This window comes from Cebus imitator, unplaced genomic scaffold (assembly GCF_001604975.1).
Source record: "Cebus imitator isolate Cc_AM_T3 unplaced genomic scaffold, Cebus_imitator-1.0 Scaffold872, whole genome shotgun sequence".
In the NCBI taxonomy this organism is placed as follows: domain Eukaryota; kingdom Metazoa; phylum Chordata; class Mammalia; order Primates; family Cebidae; genus Cebus; species Cebus imitator.
In genome coordinates this window covers 155,843-172,006 of record NW_016108187.1, presented here as the reverse complement: position 1 = coordinate 172,006, position 16,164 = coordinate 155,843, and the positions used below count along the sequence as shown (strand labels likewise).

The following is a 16,164-nucleotide window of genomic DNA, read 5'->3' as shown; positions in this document are numbered from 1 at the left end:
TAGTAGCTCAGGAGATACCCGGGAACAGTACATATCCAGTAGCTACCAACATGTCACTTTGGATGGTGCAGATTAGCCGGGCTGATGCTCCAGGACATGCAGAGAGAGAGGCTGGCTGTGTCAGCACAGGCCGAGAGAGGAAACCTGAAAACACACCTCCTAGGGTGAAATGTTTTATGGATCTCTGCCAGAATGGCCAGAAACATGCAGGGTGGCCTCCCCTGGTCTCTGGAGCCTGTCCCTACCTGTGCAGTGAGAGAGAAGTGGGGAAAAAGAGAAATCTAAACCCTGGTGGATTCAGCCCAACTCCACAGTGGGGCTCAGCTTCCCCAGGCTTCTTTTTCTTCCCGCTCTGCAGAGCAGGGGCTGCTCATGCTAATGTGTTTCTACCAAGAGACCACCCGGCTCCTCCCTGAGCCCTGGGCTGTAGTTCAGCTCACACTGCAGACAGGAAGAGGAAAGTTTGCTTTCTTTCTTGTGAGGGCCCAGGGAGGAAGCACCTGCTGAGACTGGACTCAGGTCCCTGCTCGGGGTATTCTGCCAGGCCAGGGGAGGACAGAGCTGCTTAGTCTCCATCAGTGAGCATGGGGCCTTCGTCCCAAGGCCTGGGTTTCTTTGTTTGAATGGTCCTTACTGAGCAGCTGTGTAGGGACCATAGGACAGTTCCACTGCATCCCATGCTGGTTAGAGGACACACACTTTCCCGTGGCCCATTTGGTCTCTGCAGCTCACCAGTCACTGTTTCTATTCACACATCCATACTGCCATTCATACACACTGATTCCATCATGCTACGCATGATAACTGTGATTTCTCAACCCCAGAACATTTCTTGGTCCATTTGGGTGTGCTCACACGTACATACATCTCTTAAAGGGGTCAGCATCTTCACAGTGTCTTCTGAATACCTAATTGCTCACATGTGCCTTCCAGGTAGGCATCACAGAGAAGGGGTCGGCAGAAGAGCTAGATCGACAGGCATGTAGGGGCTGTTCAGGAGAACAGTGAAAAGAAAACTTTCCAAGGAATATAAATTATTCATGACATGTTAAAGGCAGCAATTCAGCAAAAGTTACCTATATAATTGTTACAGACATTTTACAGAGATTTGACTCAATTTAGTCATAGAAAGAAATGAATAGGTTTGGTGGACTTACATATACCAGTGGATTGTGTGACATATTTCTCTATTTTTTGAAGTTAGCCATTTTCTCCCTCAGTAAAACTTGCCATTTTGTGTGCAGTCGTGTCATATATTTTGGCCAAGAATTTGACCTAGATGTTATATAATTTTTGTCTATTGATGTTACCACCTCTGTTTTCTTCCTGGATATTTTCTGCATATTAGACAGTTCAGTAGATATTTTAACCTCACACTGTTTTTGTAGACGTGGTAAATGTTTGGGCAGATAAAGGCAGAGACCGTCCCTTGTTCAACATAGCCCATATCTACTCTTGTGCTAACTGTGCAAACTTCCCATGGGTTTCTAGACTCACTCACTTAACAAATACCTATTGATGTGTCTCTGTGACATTACCACTGTGTTTCCCAGGCAAATTCACACCCATTACTTGCCTATACTCTGCTCATTCTTATTTGGTACTACTTTCTCTAGCTGTCATTGAAATCCTGCCCTAGATTTCCTAATATCTTCCAAGAATACCTAAAAAAATTCTTCATGGGACTGACACCACTAGCACCCCCAAATCACAGCTGCCCACTCTGTAAATCAGTATGCCGCTAAATCAGGCACCTCGTCACTGACACTTGCCCTCTCATGGATTCTGACGTAGAACACATCAGTTATCACTGCTGTTAAAGCACACAGTTAAACCTCTCCAGAGCCAGCATAGGTCAGAATCACACATTACAGCCAGAAGATTGCAGCATTGTCTATTACTCCACTGGGAGAGGACATCTAAATGCTTGTGCTGGAATTCTCTTGAACTCTGCCCATGTGTTTCTTCAGATGAATTATTTTAATCTATGTGATTTTGCTGTAAAAAAGGCAAAATGGCCTAGGGACCTTCAAATATACTAGCCCCCTATGGGATGGGTGCAATTCAGCAACGACAAGGAGAATCACAAAAGAAGTGTGCAGGGTGAATGAAGCCTGAAGAAATAGGAAGATCATGTGTGATACACTGATACATTCCAGAAATTGGAAGCCAAACAGTGGCAGAGGCAGATCTGTGGCTTTTAAGGAGAGTGTTGGGGGAGGGAGGGAGATGTTGGAAAGCAAAGTGTCATGAAGAGCTGCTGGGGTTGGACACAGGCTGCATAGCTCAGTGGTGGTGACGTTTTCGAGGATCCAGAAAAAAGCTAAAATGTGTGTAATTTCCTACAAAAACTATGGGTGGTTTATTTTATGTGCACAATTCCTCCATGAAAAGAATTTTATTAATAAAGAATGGGCTTAGGAGAAAAGAATTGGGATTCACACTGCGGACCAAGGAGAAAAAGACACCCCTCTGGAAACTTTTGGAATTGTGGAAAGGAGGATGATGGAGACACAGGCTCCCCATCAGAGGAAGGTCTGTGATGACACAGCTGGCCCTGCCACCTTAGCCGAGGATTGCAGTGCAGACACCCTGTGTCCCAAAATGCAGGATCAGAAAGCTCTGTTTCTTAGAGTTCCTGTTCCTGACTAAGTACAAAGAAATGGAGCCTCTGCTCTCAGGCAGGGCCCTGGATGCCGCTGGGACCAGTGGGGAAGTTTCAGCAGCAGAAGCCACAGAGCAGGCCTGAGCAGCAGCTGCCAGGGACTCAGCTTCCTGGCAGAGGAGGAAGGGGGTTCTTGTGTCAGTTCCCCATTGGCCTGGAGCACTGTGTGAGCACTCAGGCTGCTATCCCATGTGAAGCAGTAATAATCGGCCTCGTCCTCAGCCCGGAGTCCAGTGATGGCCAGGGAGGCTGAATTGCCAGACTTGGAGCCAGAGAATCGGTCAGAAACCCCTGATGGTCGCTTATTATTTTCATAGATGAGGAGTTTGGGGGCCGTTCCTGGGAGCTGCTGGTACCAGCTTACATAACTACTTCCGACGTTGGAGCTGCTTCCAGAACAGGAGATGGTGACCCTCTGCCCAGGGGTCCCAGACACTGAGGGTGGCTGAGTCAGCACAGACTGGGCCCAGCATCCTGGAAGTGGGAGACACACAGGCATCATCATTCTGGGTGTAGAGACAAGAGGAGAAAGCAAGAATCCATAGGCTTCCCAGGGCCCCTCCCCTGGACCCCATCTAGTCACCTGTGCAGTGAGCCAGGACAGTGAGGAGGAGAGGAGCCCAGGCCATGCTGGAGATTGTCCTGAGTGCCACCTTCTGTGCCACAGCTGAAGCAGAGCTTCTGCAAATGTATCCCTGCCCCTCTTCATATCTGAGAGTGGGAGGGCCCATCCATGCAAATCAGAACTCCCAACTTTCTAATCCCACCCTGAGTCCTAGGTAAGGTCCCTATGCCTGAGGATGTCAGGGGGTGGCAGGGGTGGGGCATTGTGGTCCTAAGGGGTGGGGAGGACCCAGCTGTGAGTCCTGAGAAGAGGACACCAGGCAGGGCAGGTGGCTGGTTCTGCTCTAATCACCCCCAGTCTTCTCAGGAATGGTTCTCAAGCGCCTCCTGGTGTCCAGACCAAAACAAACCATTTACAAGGTGACCAGAGCCTCTCAGAGACACCGCTGCCTCCCTGCTGTTCTGTTCTCTATCCCCTCTTTGGGTCAGGCCAGGTGGTGCCTGTATCCTCTCCCTGTGACCTCAGGGCTGTCCTGACACTTTACTAGGCTCCTCTGGGGTGAATCTGTCCATGGCGCTCTGACTGTTTATTGTAGAGGACTCAGGTGGTGACTACACAACATCCTCATAGGTCAGAATAAAGCCCAGAGCAGGGACTGACCTTCATGAACTCACTTCCCCACATCGGGACCTCTCCTCTCATGTGGCCCCTCCCTGGTGGCCAGAGCTCTCCTTCCTCTGTGATCCTGCAGCACTGAGTTGAAAGGGAGCTCTTTCCTCTAGGACGCCCAATGCACATTCCCAGATAGTTATTCTTGTAAATCTGTGTTCTCTACTGCCCCAGGATTGTGGTCATCGTCATCTGGGTTGTGTGCCCAAGCTGAGCAGTGTCTCCCATACAGGAGAAGGTTGCTCACGATCCCCTCCGTGCCAGTGAATACTCTTTCTGGTGGATGCCACATCAGCTCTTAGGGTGAGGGCAGAGAGACGAGCAGGTCCACAGCTACCTCTCTCAGTTCAGCCCCATCCTGGGGCCAGTAGAATGTACCCCATGTGATAAGAGGTAGGTCTTTGTCAAATAGTTATTGAGCATGTATCTTTTGCTGGGCATAGAGCTCAGTGTTGGAAATGCCATGTTGATCTAGAAAGCCTAATCCCTGCATTTGCAGTTGATCCTGATAAAAACAAAGGCATCGGAGGGGCACCTGAGTCCTCTTCCATTTCCTTAATCTGTGGGTCAGAGACCAGAGAGACCCCGCTGCACTCCAGGGTCCAGGAAGTGAGGATTTGGTGGAATCAGAGGAAGAAAGAGGAAAAGACTATAGGAGAACCAAGGGGAATATCAGCCGGAACTGAAGATTCCTGGGTTCAGGTGAAGATGTAGGGAAGTCCACAAAGTAGACACAGATGTGTAACATAATATAAATAACAGGATCTAGGAGACGCGGACTCCCTGGAAGGAGGGATTGTGATTTACAAAGACACCCTTGCAGGGCAAGTCCTCAGGAATCCAAGAAGATGTACTTTTGTTCCCCAAGTCCAGGAGCTTGTTTACTGGTTTGGCCTTATCTGCTGGGGCTACTGGAAAGGAAGGCAGGGAGGAGCCACGTGTGAGTGGGGAGAGGCGTGGAGAGAGGGAGAGCATGGGCAGCAGAAGAGGACATTTCACTGTAGGAGAGCCTGGATGGGAGGTGTGAGATGAAAACGTTCAAATGGACAGGCTTTTTAAAAAGAGGTTTCATATAAATGGGATCATGTAAATATTTGGCTTGTTGTGAGAGAATAAGACAAATTCAATGCTATTTTGCTGTTATTTTAAAAGACAGTGTATCTTCATCAAAGAAAATTTGCTTCACAGGTGCTATCCTGGTAGACTGTAAGCGCTGTGTTTTAAAAGGCCTTTTAACTTTTTTTTTTTAAGCATCATACTGCTTTTCTTCAAAAATATATAAGCCAGGTAAAATTGTCGGTATTAGTTAATACTGGATTTTTGTAAAAGTCATGCTCCTACCTTTTGGAAACATATCCTCTGAACCTTTCTGAGGTTATTCATTGAGAAGTCCGGGAACATGCACTACCTAATGTATTCCTGCCGTTGTTTCTCAGGGGTAAACTGGTGAAGCTCTGGAATGAATTTTCTTAGATCTTGGAGTATTTTCTAAGAGGTAATGAAACTTTTCTCTGCTAACCCTGTATTTATTAAGGAACCCTCCCACCTCTCTTTTTTGTGACAATGGGCTGTAGATTCATGGTGGACGTCATTAGCTGCTGAGTGGAAAATGAGCCATGTGAGGGAATGAGAATGTAAGAGTGAGCATAGGGTTTTGGAAATCAAATGGTCCTAGACCTGAGGAAATAATATGACATTATTAGGTAGAGACAGCACTTTCTAGAAGGACACTGAGAAGAAGAAACTACAGTTTGAGTAAACTCAGAGAGTTTAGTTATGTCTCTAATAGTTGGCTTTGTGTCCTGAAGAGGCAGGGTCACAGCTGAGTCAGAGCCAGGTTGATACTGATCTCAGACCCGGGGACAAGGACCCAGGGAGGACTCTCAGCAGTGACACAGGTGACCTGGGAGAGCAGCAGCCTTGGGATAGGAGCAGAAGGAGGCACCCTATGGAGTGTCTGAACAGAGGGGAGGGGCAGATGCTGTCCCCTGAGTCTGGTCCTCAGGTGAAAGAGGAGCAGGAGCAGATGGAGAACAAGTGACTAGGTGGTGGCGATCAGTGACCTCTAGTGTGGCTTCTTGAAATCCCTTTTCCTTTTTTTAAAATTTTTTCTCCTCTGGACTTAGGAGGCCAACATGAAGGTGTTTATCTGCTTTCTGTCTCTCCAAACACGACCGGATTCTCCGATCAATGCCTCCCTGATGGGCATTGTGTTAGCCTGGAACTGATCTGTCAAAGGATATCAGAAAGGTCAGAGAACCCAAGATGGAGTTTTAGGAGACAGACACACACTTGCCTGTGTCCCAGCCCAGCTTTCAGTGTTCACTAGACAACACCCATCACGAACTAAAGATGAGCGTGGAGGGTGGAGTGATACACACAGTAGGGCTGCTTAGGCATGTCTCCTGGTTTTTCTTCTTGTGCTGTCATGTCTGGACCCCAGATCTCCCAGCCATGAGTTTAGTATGTAAATGTCCCCAGCTGCAATGTTAGGGACAGGTCGTGTGTGGCCAAAAGCAATCAGATAGGCTCCCTGGTCACCATGAAGCTGTCGTGGGAGACGGCATGAATAGTCTGTTTGTCCTGAAGGCTGAGATTTCTGACCAGTGGGTCAGAAAGGGCAGATCCTTCTCATTGTGGAGCTTTTTATAGTGAGGATGTAATATGTGAAATTAGGGAGTCCATTTTTTTCCAAATAGGAATTCAGCCAGTGGATAGGAGAGATTATACAGAATTGACATCTCATATATCTGGGATGTTTTCTCTCCTTCTTGCCACGTGGAGAGGGAAAGGTCCTGTGACACCTTTGATCAAGGCTGGGAAGTGTTGTCTAAGTTTTCACTGTGACAATGAGCTTAAGGCTCCCTGCAGCCCCCAAGACTTGAAGGGCCCCGAGTAGTGTAATCACTGTGCCCCGCTCAGCGGCAAAGGCCGCGTCGCCCCTTACCCAGGCTTCAGTCCCTCTTTACCGGAAGCCGGTGCTCAGTCTGACCATGTTCTCCCGGTGACCCCAGCTGGTCCCACGGCCTTCACACCTTCTACCTCCTTGTCCATCTTCTCTGAAGCAACGGGAATTGTCCTCACAAACTTACCTCAGATCCTGTGTCCTTCTTCCCCAACCCGCCAACGGCTCCTCCACCCTCCCCCACCCAAGCTCTCCTCCCCTCACTGTGCGACGCCATCTTACTGCATCGATATTTTTACTTGGGTGTCTTTTTTGCAAGTAGGTGTCAGCTCTATGAGGACAGGCACCATCCTGTGTTGTCCTCCCGGTGTCCTGAGTCTTTCACGCAGTGTCAGACACACAGTAGGTGCTCAGCAAATGCTGTGGGTGGACAGACCTCTGGTAGCTGGCTTTCCTGGGTCAGACACACGGGACTCTTAGTCTTGTCCTGACCTACCATGGACGTGGCTCCCAGGGCAGCCTGACCATGGTACTGACAGGTTTTTCTCTATATGAGGCAATATGGCAATGTGTTATTGTTAAGAGTGGGATGTGTGGATAGAATTGCACAGAACGGGACACATTCTGTAGACCGTGTTCACTGGAGTAGGTCTGAGACTTTCCATTTTGGCCACAGTGTTAATTACCTTACTTGGTCAAGGGGAGGGACTGCCCAGGGACGCCTTATCACTGGGTAGACAGCAGGTTTTTCTCCCATTTCCCCACTGGCCTGCAGCACTGCATGAGTATGGATGCTTGAGTCTCAAGCTGAGCATAGGAGTCAGCCTTGTTCTCTACCTGTAGCCCACAGATGCTCAGGGAGGCCACGTTCTTTGACCTGAAGTCCTAGAACTGGGCTTGGACCAGTGCAGACCAGTGACTGCTATCGTATGAGTAGTTTGGGGACACTGCTGGGTGATGCTGTTTCTAGGACACAGGCCCACACTCAGCCTTGCTGCTGCTTCCAGTGTGATAAACACAGGCCGTTTGCCCCACGGATGTGAACCCAGCACACCACTGAGTCAGCAGAGATTGTTTCAGAACCACAATATCTGGACAAACACGGGGTGAAAGTGGCGGGTCAGTGGACAGGAAAACAGAGTCCTCATTCCTTTCGTTCCCAGTTCTGAGACTGGGCTCCAGCCACCCATGCGGTCAATGAGGCGAGACTGAAAAGGAGGCACCCAGGCCATGGTAGGGACCCCCCACAGTTCTGCATCCTGAGGACCTTCAGCTGGACCTGGGCTCCCCAAGTCTCTCTTATCATCACTCCAGCAGTCCAGGGTGAGGGGGGACTCTTCATGCAAAGCAGCCTCCTCCCCAGGAGTGTCCAAGCCCCACCTGGGCCCTGACTCTGACGCCGGTCTTGAAAGTGGACCCTGGAAGGAAGGCAGAACTGTGTGGGTCTGTTCTGTGGCTCCCCAGAGAACTGTGGTTACTGAACTGCTAACCCTGGGGGAAAAGGACAGGGAGCTTCAGCCCAGGGCTAGCATGTGGTTCCCAGATGGGATCCACAGCACAGGCCTCGGGGACAGGCCACAGCACCCCCTGCTGCCCAAGGCTGAGATAGGCCCAAGTAACTGCCTCCATTGCACACTTTGTCCTCCCCCAGTAGGATGAAGCCGGGCCGTGTCCAGGCCAGTAAGCACCTGAGTCTCAGGTCTCCACATAGCCCTTCTCCCCCTGGACCTGCTCAGCTCATGGTGTGGCTTACAGGGCAGTCCTGGGAGCTTGGTCTCCCTGAGGAGCCTTCCCTGGGGGCTGCAAAGCAGGAACCCCGGGGGACAGTGCAGCACCTCCCTCCAAGGTACTGGGAGATACTCTCTCTTTTCTGTCTTTGGGCTGATCAAAGCCTGCTCCCAGAGGCCCTGCCTCTCCCTCTCAACCCTCACTCCTTCTCACTCCCTTACTGACAAATTGCACAAAGATAGACTAGATAGATAGGTAGATAGAATACTTGTCAATCTCAGGCATAAATTCTAGGATGAGGAAGTCACCAAGAGCAATTAATTAATTGATTGTTTTCTAGCCCCTGCTCTTCCGTAGCAACCCCGGTGCCTCCTGGCCCTGACGCTCTCCCATAATCAGGCCCTTTACTGGCTTCAGCCTGTCCCAAGCATGTGTCTGCTAGTCTGGCCTGCAGACAGGGTGTTCTGAAATCCTCAAACCCCTGAGGAACTCTGGCCTCCAGTATCTAAGCTTTCATCTCTAATAGTAAGGGAATGGCTTCGTATTGATCCCATTTTCTCTTTCAAACAACTTTATGGAGAAGGTGTAATCATCATTGTCTCCATTTTTCAGGTGAGGTAATAAAGCTCAGAAAGGTTGGGCTGCCCAAGGCAACGTAGACAGTAAATGCCAGGACCCAAGCCCAGATGTTTAGTTTATTTAGAAATAGTGTAACTCATTTAGTTAAATAGCTAGAAGTATGGATTTTGATTTATAGGCTAAGAGTTTGTTCAGCTTTTAAAAAATCTGCCAACATGAGATCACCAATATTCTCATGTGTTGGAGAAATATGTTCTCACTCTGAAAAACGCTAAGGCAAGGAGGGAGGTGATATACAATTTTGTTAAAATGGTCTCTTTACACAGGAATGATGGATATGGTTTTTGTGTTTAAGCCTTGGAAATGGCGTCAGTGACCAGGAAATCATGCTGTGTGCTGTCCTAGGGTCGTTGAATTCCTGAATTTGGGAAGCAAGTCATAGGTCACTTGGAACTTCACTGGGGAAAATGATATTCAGAACCATGTCATCTGCAAGTCACAACAGAGTCTCAACCCAGGCATTTCCATCCCATGCCTGCTGCAGCAACATTCTCCACAGTCTCAGATGAAAAGGCTACCTGGGCCGGGTGTGGTGGCTCATATCTGTAATTCTAGCACTTTGGGAGGCCAAGGCATGTGGATAACTTGAGGCCAGGAGTTCAAGACCAGCCAGGCCAGCATGGCAAAACCCCGTCTCTATTAGAAATACAAAAATAAAATAAAATAGCTGGGTGTGGTGGTGCATGCCTATAATTCCAGCTACTGGGGAGACTGAGGCAGCAAAATCATTTGAATCTGGAAGGTGGAGGTTGCAGCGAGTCAAGATCATGCCATTGCACTCCAGCCCATGTGGCAAGAGCAAAACTCCATCTCAATTTTAAAAAACAAACGTTATCTGTGCATTTAGTCAGGTCTTCTTTAAGACCTGAGTCTAAGCAATATTTTGCGATTTCTAGTGTGCAAAACAACATTTTTTGTCATACTTATCCTAAAGTATTTCATGTTTTATGCTATTTTAAATGTATTGACTTTTCAATTATTGATGGCTCATTGCTGATACAGAGAATACAATTCCCTTCTGCATTCCTGTATTGTATCCCAAAGCTCATATTAAAACTCTCAGACCAGCAGCATCTCTGAGTCACTTCTAGACTCTGAGCTGAGATGAGCCCCAACCCACGCTTCTTGCCTTCTTCAGTGTCAACATTGAGATATTTTATCCCTGAGCAAGGGATGTCTGCCTGTGAAATGTGTGCAAGGTAGGACCTTGCTAGGCCTACTTGTCAGTGGGAGCTCAGGTGCTGTTAGTGTGACAACAGATGTCACCCCCTGAGCTAGACTTAATCAGAGCCACCAGCAGTGGTGACTGCACCAGGCCAGGAGAGCAGAGGAGAGGTTTTTGTCTCACCACCTCATGGGTCTGGAGCACTGTGTGAGACTTAGAGCTGCCGTGCCATGCAGAGCAGTAATAGTCAGCCTCATCCTCAGGCTGTATTCCAGAGATGTGCAGAATCCCTGCATTGGCTGATGCATCGCTGGATCCAGAGAAGCGGCTGGGAACTCCAGAGCCTTGGCCCTTATCTGAGTCTGAGTGGTAGTACAGGAGATACCGAGGAGGGTTCCCTGGCTTTTGCTGGTACCACCTTATCGAAAAGTCGCCAACACTGAAGCCACTGCTCAGCGTGCAGGTGAGTCTGGCTGAAGCTCCAGAAGGTTCAGAATGGGAAGATGGCTGAGTCAGCACAGGCTGGGAGAGGGAACCTGAAAACACAGGCATCATGGATGGTAAGGCAGTGCCCAGGGTAAAGTTTCTCATAGGTATGAGCCACAGGGGATGGTGTAGGTTGGACACTGAGAATCAGTTTATAAGGACTTTCCTTACCTGTGCAGTGAGAGAAGAGCATGAGAAGGAGAAGAATCTGGGCCATGGTCACAAAGCCCCTGAGCCCCAACAGTGGGCCTGGGCTGCCCCAGGTCTCCTTTTCTTCTCCATCCTCTGCCAAAGGAGGGGCTGCTCATGCAAATGTATTTGCAAGGACTTCCCAGCCCTCCCTGCGCCCCTGCCCCAGCCCTGGAGCTAAAGCTCAGCTCACACTGCTGACTGAGGAAGACAAAGGTTTGGTTTCCCCCCTGGGAGGAAGCACCTGCTGAGACCATAACTAGGTCTCTGCTTAGGGGACTCCGCCAGGCCAGACAGGACACAGTTCCTAAGTCACCATCAGTAAGCACAGGACACAGGTGTCTTGGAGTGAGTGGTTCTTACTAAGCAGCCGTTTAGGGACCATAGGGCAGTCCCACAGCACCCCCTGCTGGTTACAAGGCACGCACCTCCTGATATGGTTTGGATGTGTGTCCTCTCTAAAGCTCCCATTGAAATGTCATCCGCAGTGTTGGATGTGGCGCCTGATGGGAGGTGTTTGCGTGATAGGAGAGGATTCCTCAAGGCTTGGTGCTGTCCTCATGACAGTGACTGAGTTCTTGCAAGATCCGACCGTTTAGATGTGTGGAACCTCCCCTCTTACTATCTTTCTTGCTCCCACTCTGCTGTGAGAGATGTCTGCTCCCACTTCATGTTCCACTGAGTAAAATCTCCTTGAGATATCCTCAGAAGCCAAGCAAATGCAGGCACCATGACTCTTGTACGGCCTGCAGAACCAAAAGCCAGCTCAACCTCTTTTATTTCTAAATTTTGCAACCTCAGATATTTCTTTGTAGCAATGCAAGAATGTCCTAACACAGATAATTGGTCCTGAGAAATAAAGTATTGCCTGCCTCCCATTGTATCTGAACTCCCAGTCATATGTGTCACAGTAATGAATAAGCCTTGTTTTACAGCTTGACACCAGAGATAAAGAGGCCTTGTTGCCTGAACAAGGACCCAGAGAATAATCTGGAATTGCTGAAGCCTTAATATTTCCCAGAAGCGGAATGTTAGGGAAGCATTCGGTAAGAGCTGGTACCAGCACATGTCACAGGATCCAAGAATGTTGCAGCTCCTAGAGCAGGAGGTGGTGACCTCCTGCCAAAGACCCTGACTCTGAGGACCGCAGGGCCAACAAAGACTTTGCCCAGGATCCTGAAGTGAAGAGCATAGAATCACAGAGACGGAGAGCTTCGGGGCCAGCCCACAACCCAGCCTGATCACCCAAGGAGATAGCGTTCCTTGTGTCTGTGGATCCTCCCCGAAATGCAGACTTCAGATACCTGTGCACTGAGAGAGGAGAGCGAGAGGAGAGAGATTAGGCATAGTGAAGATGCCCCAGAGCTTTGCTTCTTGAGTCAATCTTCTGAGACAGAGATACCCACGATTCTCTTATCTTTTCTCTCTGATGGAAGATGATCCCTTCATTCAAATTATTTTCCACCCCTCTGACTCCCCCACAACCCCTCTCTGAGCCATGAATCAGGACCCTCTGCCTTGGAGTTTCTTGATGGGGGTCATGAGTCTGGTGAACTTCTGATGTGTGGTCCCCAGGCACATGGGAGGAAGAAAATCCTGGCCCCAGGGAGTGCTGAGCAGAAGGCCAGATGTGTCATTCACAGCTGTTTCCTCACCATTTATCTCAGAGGAGGGGCCACAGCAACCCCCTGGTGGCCCTGGTACACTTTGCACCATGTCCAAGAGGTAACGCCAACCTCCTGCCTGAGGGAGGCACCTGCTCATGGAGGGCGCTTTGGTCAGAAGGTTATGATGGACCACATGTGACATTGGGCCTTTGATAATGGGCTGGACAGAAGTGCCAGGTTGGAGCCTAGGGTCTGCGCAGTCACCTTTGCTCGTACCCACCCAGGAATCCTCTCAGGAAAACACAAAATTAAACATGTAAATGTAAACAGGATGTTTGTGCAACCTCATCTACTGAATACTGAAATTATTTTAGTGTCTTAATAAAAAAATACAATTGCCATGGTTACTTATATTAAACCATGAGTTTTAAAGTAATTTTCTTAGATATACTGCATACTTTATGATGAGCATTTAATTATGAAGTTATTTTTCATATTGTGTTGGCATTATAAAAAGCTATCTTTTAAACTAATTTTTGAAAGTATATAAGATAATGTATTTTATATAGCTTTTCTACTTCTTGCAAAAGTCTTATTCATGGTTAATAAAATCAGAACAGTATAAGGTCTTTTCTTCTTTGTGTGTGTGTTTGTGTGTGTGTGTGTGTGTAATATAAGGTATACACATATATGTATTCTATATATATACACACCTGTACACATATATCTTATATTACACACACACATATATATGTGTATATGTATGTATAAGATAAAAATATACAAATATATGTTTGTATACACATATAAATTTGAACTTAATATGCTTTTTGTTCGTGTTACTTCTTGTATTGCTAGAAAAAAATGTTACCCAATATCTGCATGAGCCATAATCACGATTCTTTTTCCAGTTCAAAAGGAAATGGTGCTGCTATTTCAACATTAGGGATGTGTGCGTGTGTGTTTTCATTATTTATGAGTGGACATTATTAAAACATTAAGACAGTATCCCACATTTTTTGTTTGTATAAGGGTATGTTTATACACATGCACATATATAGATATAGACATTTAATACAGGAATGGTGACGACTTGTCTTCAAAATTTATCTTAAATTTTTAAAAGATAATTTTATGAAAAGAATGAGAGTGACTAAGAAATAACCCACCAGGGCTGAGCGGCTGACTTGGCCAAGGGTTGGGGGCTGCACAGGGAAAGCATCTCACTGGTGCACCGCATGTTTTAGTGTCACGGTGCCGGCAGAACTGCAGAAGCTTGATGTCTCTGTCCCAAGATGAGCAGGGATAATCAGCCTCATCCTTGGGCTGGAGCCCAGAGATGCTCAGGAAGGCAGTGTTCACTCAATATGGGCCGATGACTGTTGTCATAGACGAGGAGTTTGGGGTCCCTGCTGGGAACTTCTGGTATCAGGACCATGCCCTTGCCCAGTGTTACTGCTACGTCCAGGGTGGAGCTGGTGATCATCTGCCCACACACTCAGGCACTGCAGATGGCTAAGTCAGCACAGATTGGGCCCTGGGCCCTGGACGTTAGGACAGACAAAGGGTAAAAGGCAGGACAGCAGGACAGCGGGCACAGACACACACACAATCCTTGGTCCTTTTATCCATAGTCCTGATGCCTGGCCCCAGCCACCTGTGTAGTAAATAAGAAGAGTGAAAAGTGGAAAATCCCAGGCCATGGTGGGTACCTCCATACAGCTCTGCATCCTGAGGACCCTCAGCTGGGCCTGAGCTGCCCAAGTCCCTCCTACTACCTCCTGCTACTACCTCACCTCCAGGGTGAGTAGGGACACTTCATGCAAACAAGCCTCCACCCTTGAGCTGTCTAAGCCCCACCATGGGACGTGACTCTTAACTCTGCCTGGAAAGCTGACCCTGGGAGGGTGCAGACTTGGGTGGGGCTGTTATGTGGTCCACAGGAACCTGTGAGGATACAACTGCTGGCTAGTGGGTCAGGGCAGAGAACTGCAGCCCAGAGCCAGGGAGTAGCTTCCAGCTTGGATCCAGAACACAGGCCTCAGTGTCCCCTGCTGCCCAAGGCCCAGATGCACCCATGTATTCTGTCCCTTCCAGTGCCCATTCTGTCCTCTCCATAAAAGGATGGAGCTGGGCAGTGTCCATGCCGCTTAGCACCTGAGTCCCAAGTTTTCACACAGCCCTTCTCCCCCTGCACTCACCTGCCAAGCTCGCTGCGTGAGCTTTATAGGAGAGGCCTGGAGCTCCTCCTCCCTGAGGAGCCTCCCCTAGGGGCAGCAGAGCAAGAAACCCAGAAAGGACAGGGCAGCACCAGCCTCTCCCTCTAAGCCTCCGTCCTCCTGTCAGTCCCTCATTCACATCTATTGCAAAGAAAAAAATAAATTAAGCCCACATTGTAGAGATCTCAGCCCCTTGACAGCTGTGCCTTCATTGTCCACAGCTAAGTGCCTCTCTTCTTTCTCTTCTACACTAGCCCTAGGCCAAGCAAGAGTCAGGCCTTTCAGAATGCTGAGCCCACATTTCCTCAAGTATCAGACTTCCACTGCCACAATCATATCCTGAGGAGCAGACATCTAGATAAAAATGTTATAAGCAAAGATTATGGAAAGTACTTTTGTCGTGGGAATTGAGAGACAGGAGAGACCGATGGGTGAAACAGGAGGATTTTATTGAAGTGGCCACCAGCTCAGTGGATTAACATCCAAAGGCTGAGCCCCGAACAAAAACAGTGCTTCACTTTTATGCATGCAACTGAAGGGGGTTGGCACTGAACTTGCAACGCAGGAAAGTGAGCTCATAGAGGCAGAACAATGGCAGTTTATCAAGTAGTGAGAGCTGTTGCAGCTTAGACAAATCTCATGGACTTCCACACAGATGGGAAAAGAGGAATTTATAGAACTTTTACAACCTTTGCAAAAACATAGTTACTTGACAGAACAAAGAACAAGCCGAGGAAATAGAGGGTGTAAGGTTTATTATTCTCTGTAAGGATTACTGCCGAGTTTAAAATGAGGAAACTGAGGCCTGAATGAGAACAATTAGACGCCAATTTATTCAGCTCCCTGGCGAGGTTCTACAGTCCAGGGAAAGGGGGCCAGAGAAGTCGCGCCTGACTCCTCTCAGGCGTGGGGTTATATAGGGAGGGAAGGCGCTCTGATTGGCTGTGGAGAACAGGACGTGGACGTGGCAAGCTGCTATAGGTAGGTAGGCGGGATTTCAGGTGAGCAGGTTGGACGGGGCAATGTGCTATTGGGTGGGTTTTGGTGGGGCTTCCTTTAAATTTTGGCGGGGTTTTCCAACGGGTGGCTAGGTGCCCAGTGCAGAGTTTACTGTTGAGTGCAGAGGTGAGCGTGGCAAAGCTAGATGCTGAGTGCAGATTCTGGTGACGAAATTTCAGGCGTGGAGACGGATGGGCGTGTCCGAGCTCCCAGAGAGGCAACTGGCCTTACAGAGGGTACTTGTTAAACTTTTTCTTATCTCTGTTCTGGGAGGAAATGGTGTGGTGGGGGACTCTGGAGCCAGTCCCTTGAAGGCTTTGTAGATAGT

The 16,164-nt window shown here is 48.5% G+C and overlaps 2 gene segments (V, D, J or C); both read right to left on the bottom strand.

Annotated features, from left to right (window-relative positions):
• Positions 1-2,457: 2,457 nt before the first annotated feature.
• LOC108298022 lies at positions 2,458-3,365 on the bottom strand. The segment is given in 2 exon segments: positions 2,458-3,139; positions 3,249-3,365. Coding segments are annotated over 2 exon segments (537 nt in total).
• Positions 3,366-8,289: 4,924 nt separating this feature from the next.
• LOC108298024 lies at positions 8,290-11,052 on the bottom strand. The segment is given in 3 exon segments: positions 8,290-8,295; positions 10,520-10,872; positions 10,994-11,052. Coding segments are annotated over 3 exon segments (405 nt in total).
• Positions 11,053-16,164: the final 5,112 nt, after the last annotated feature.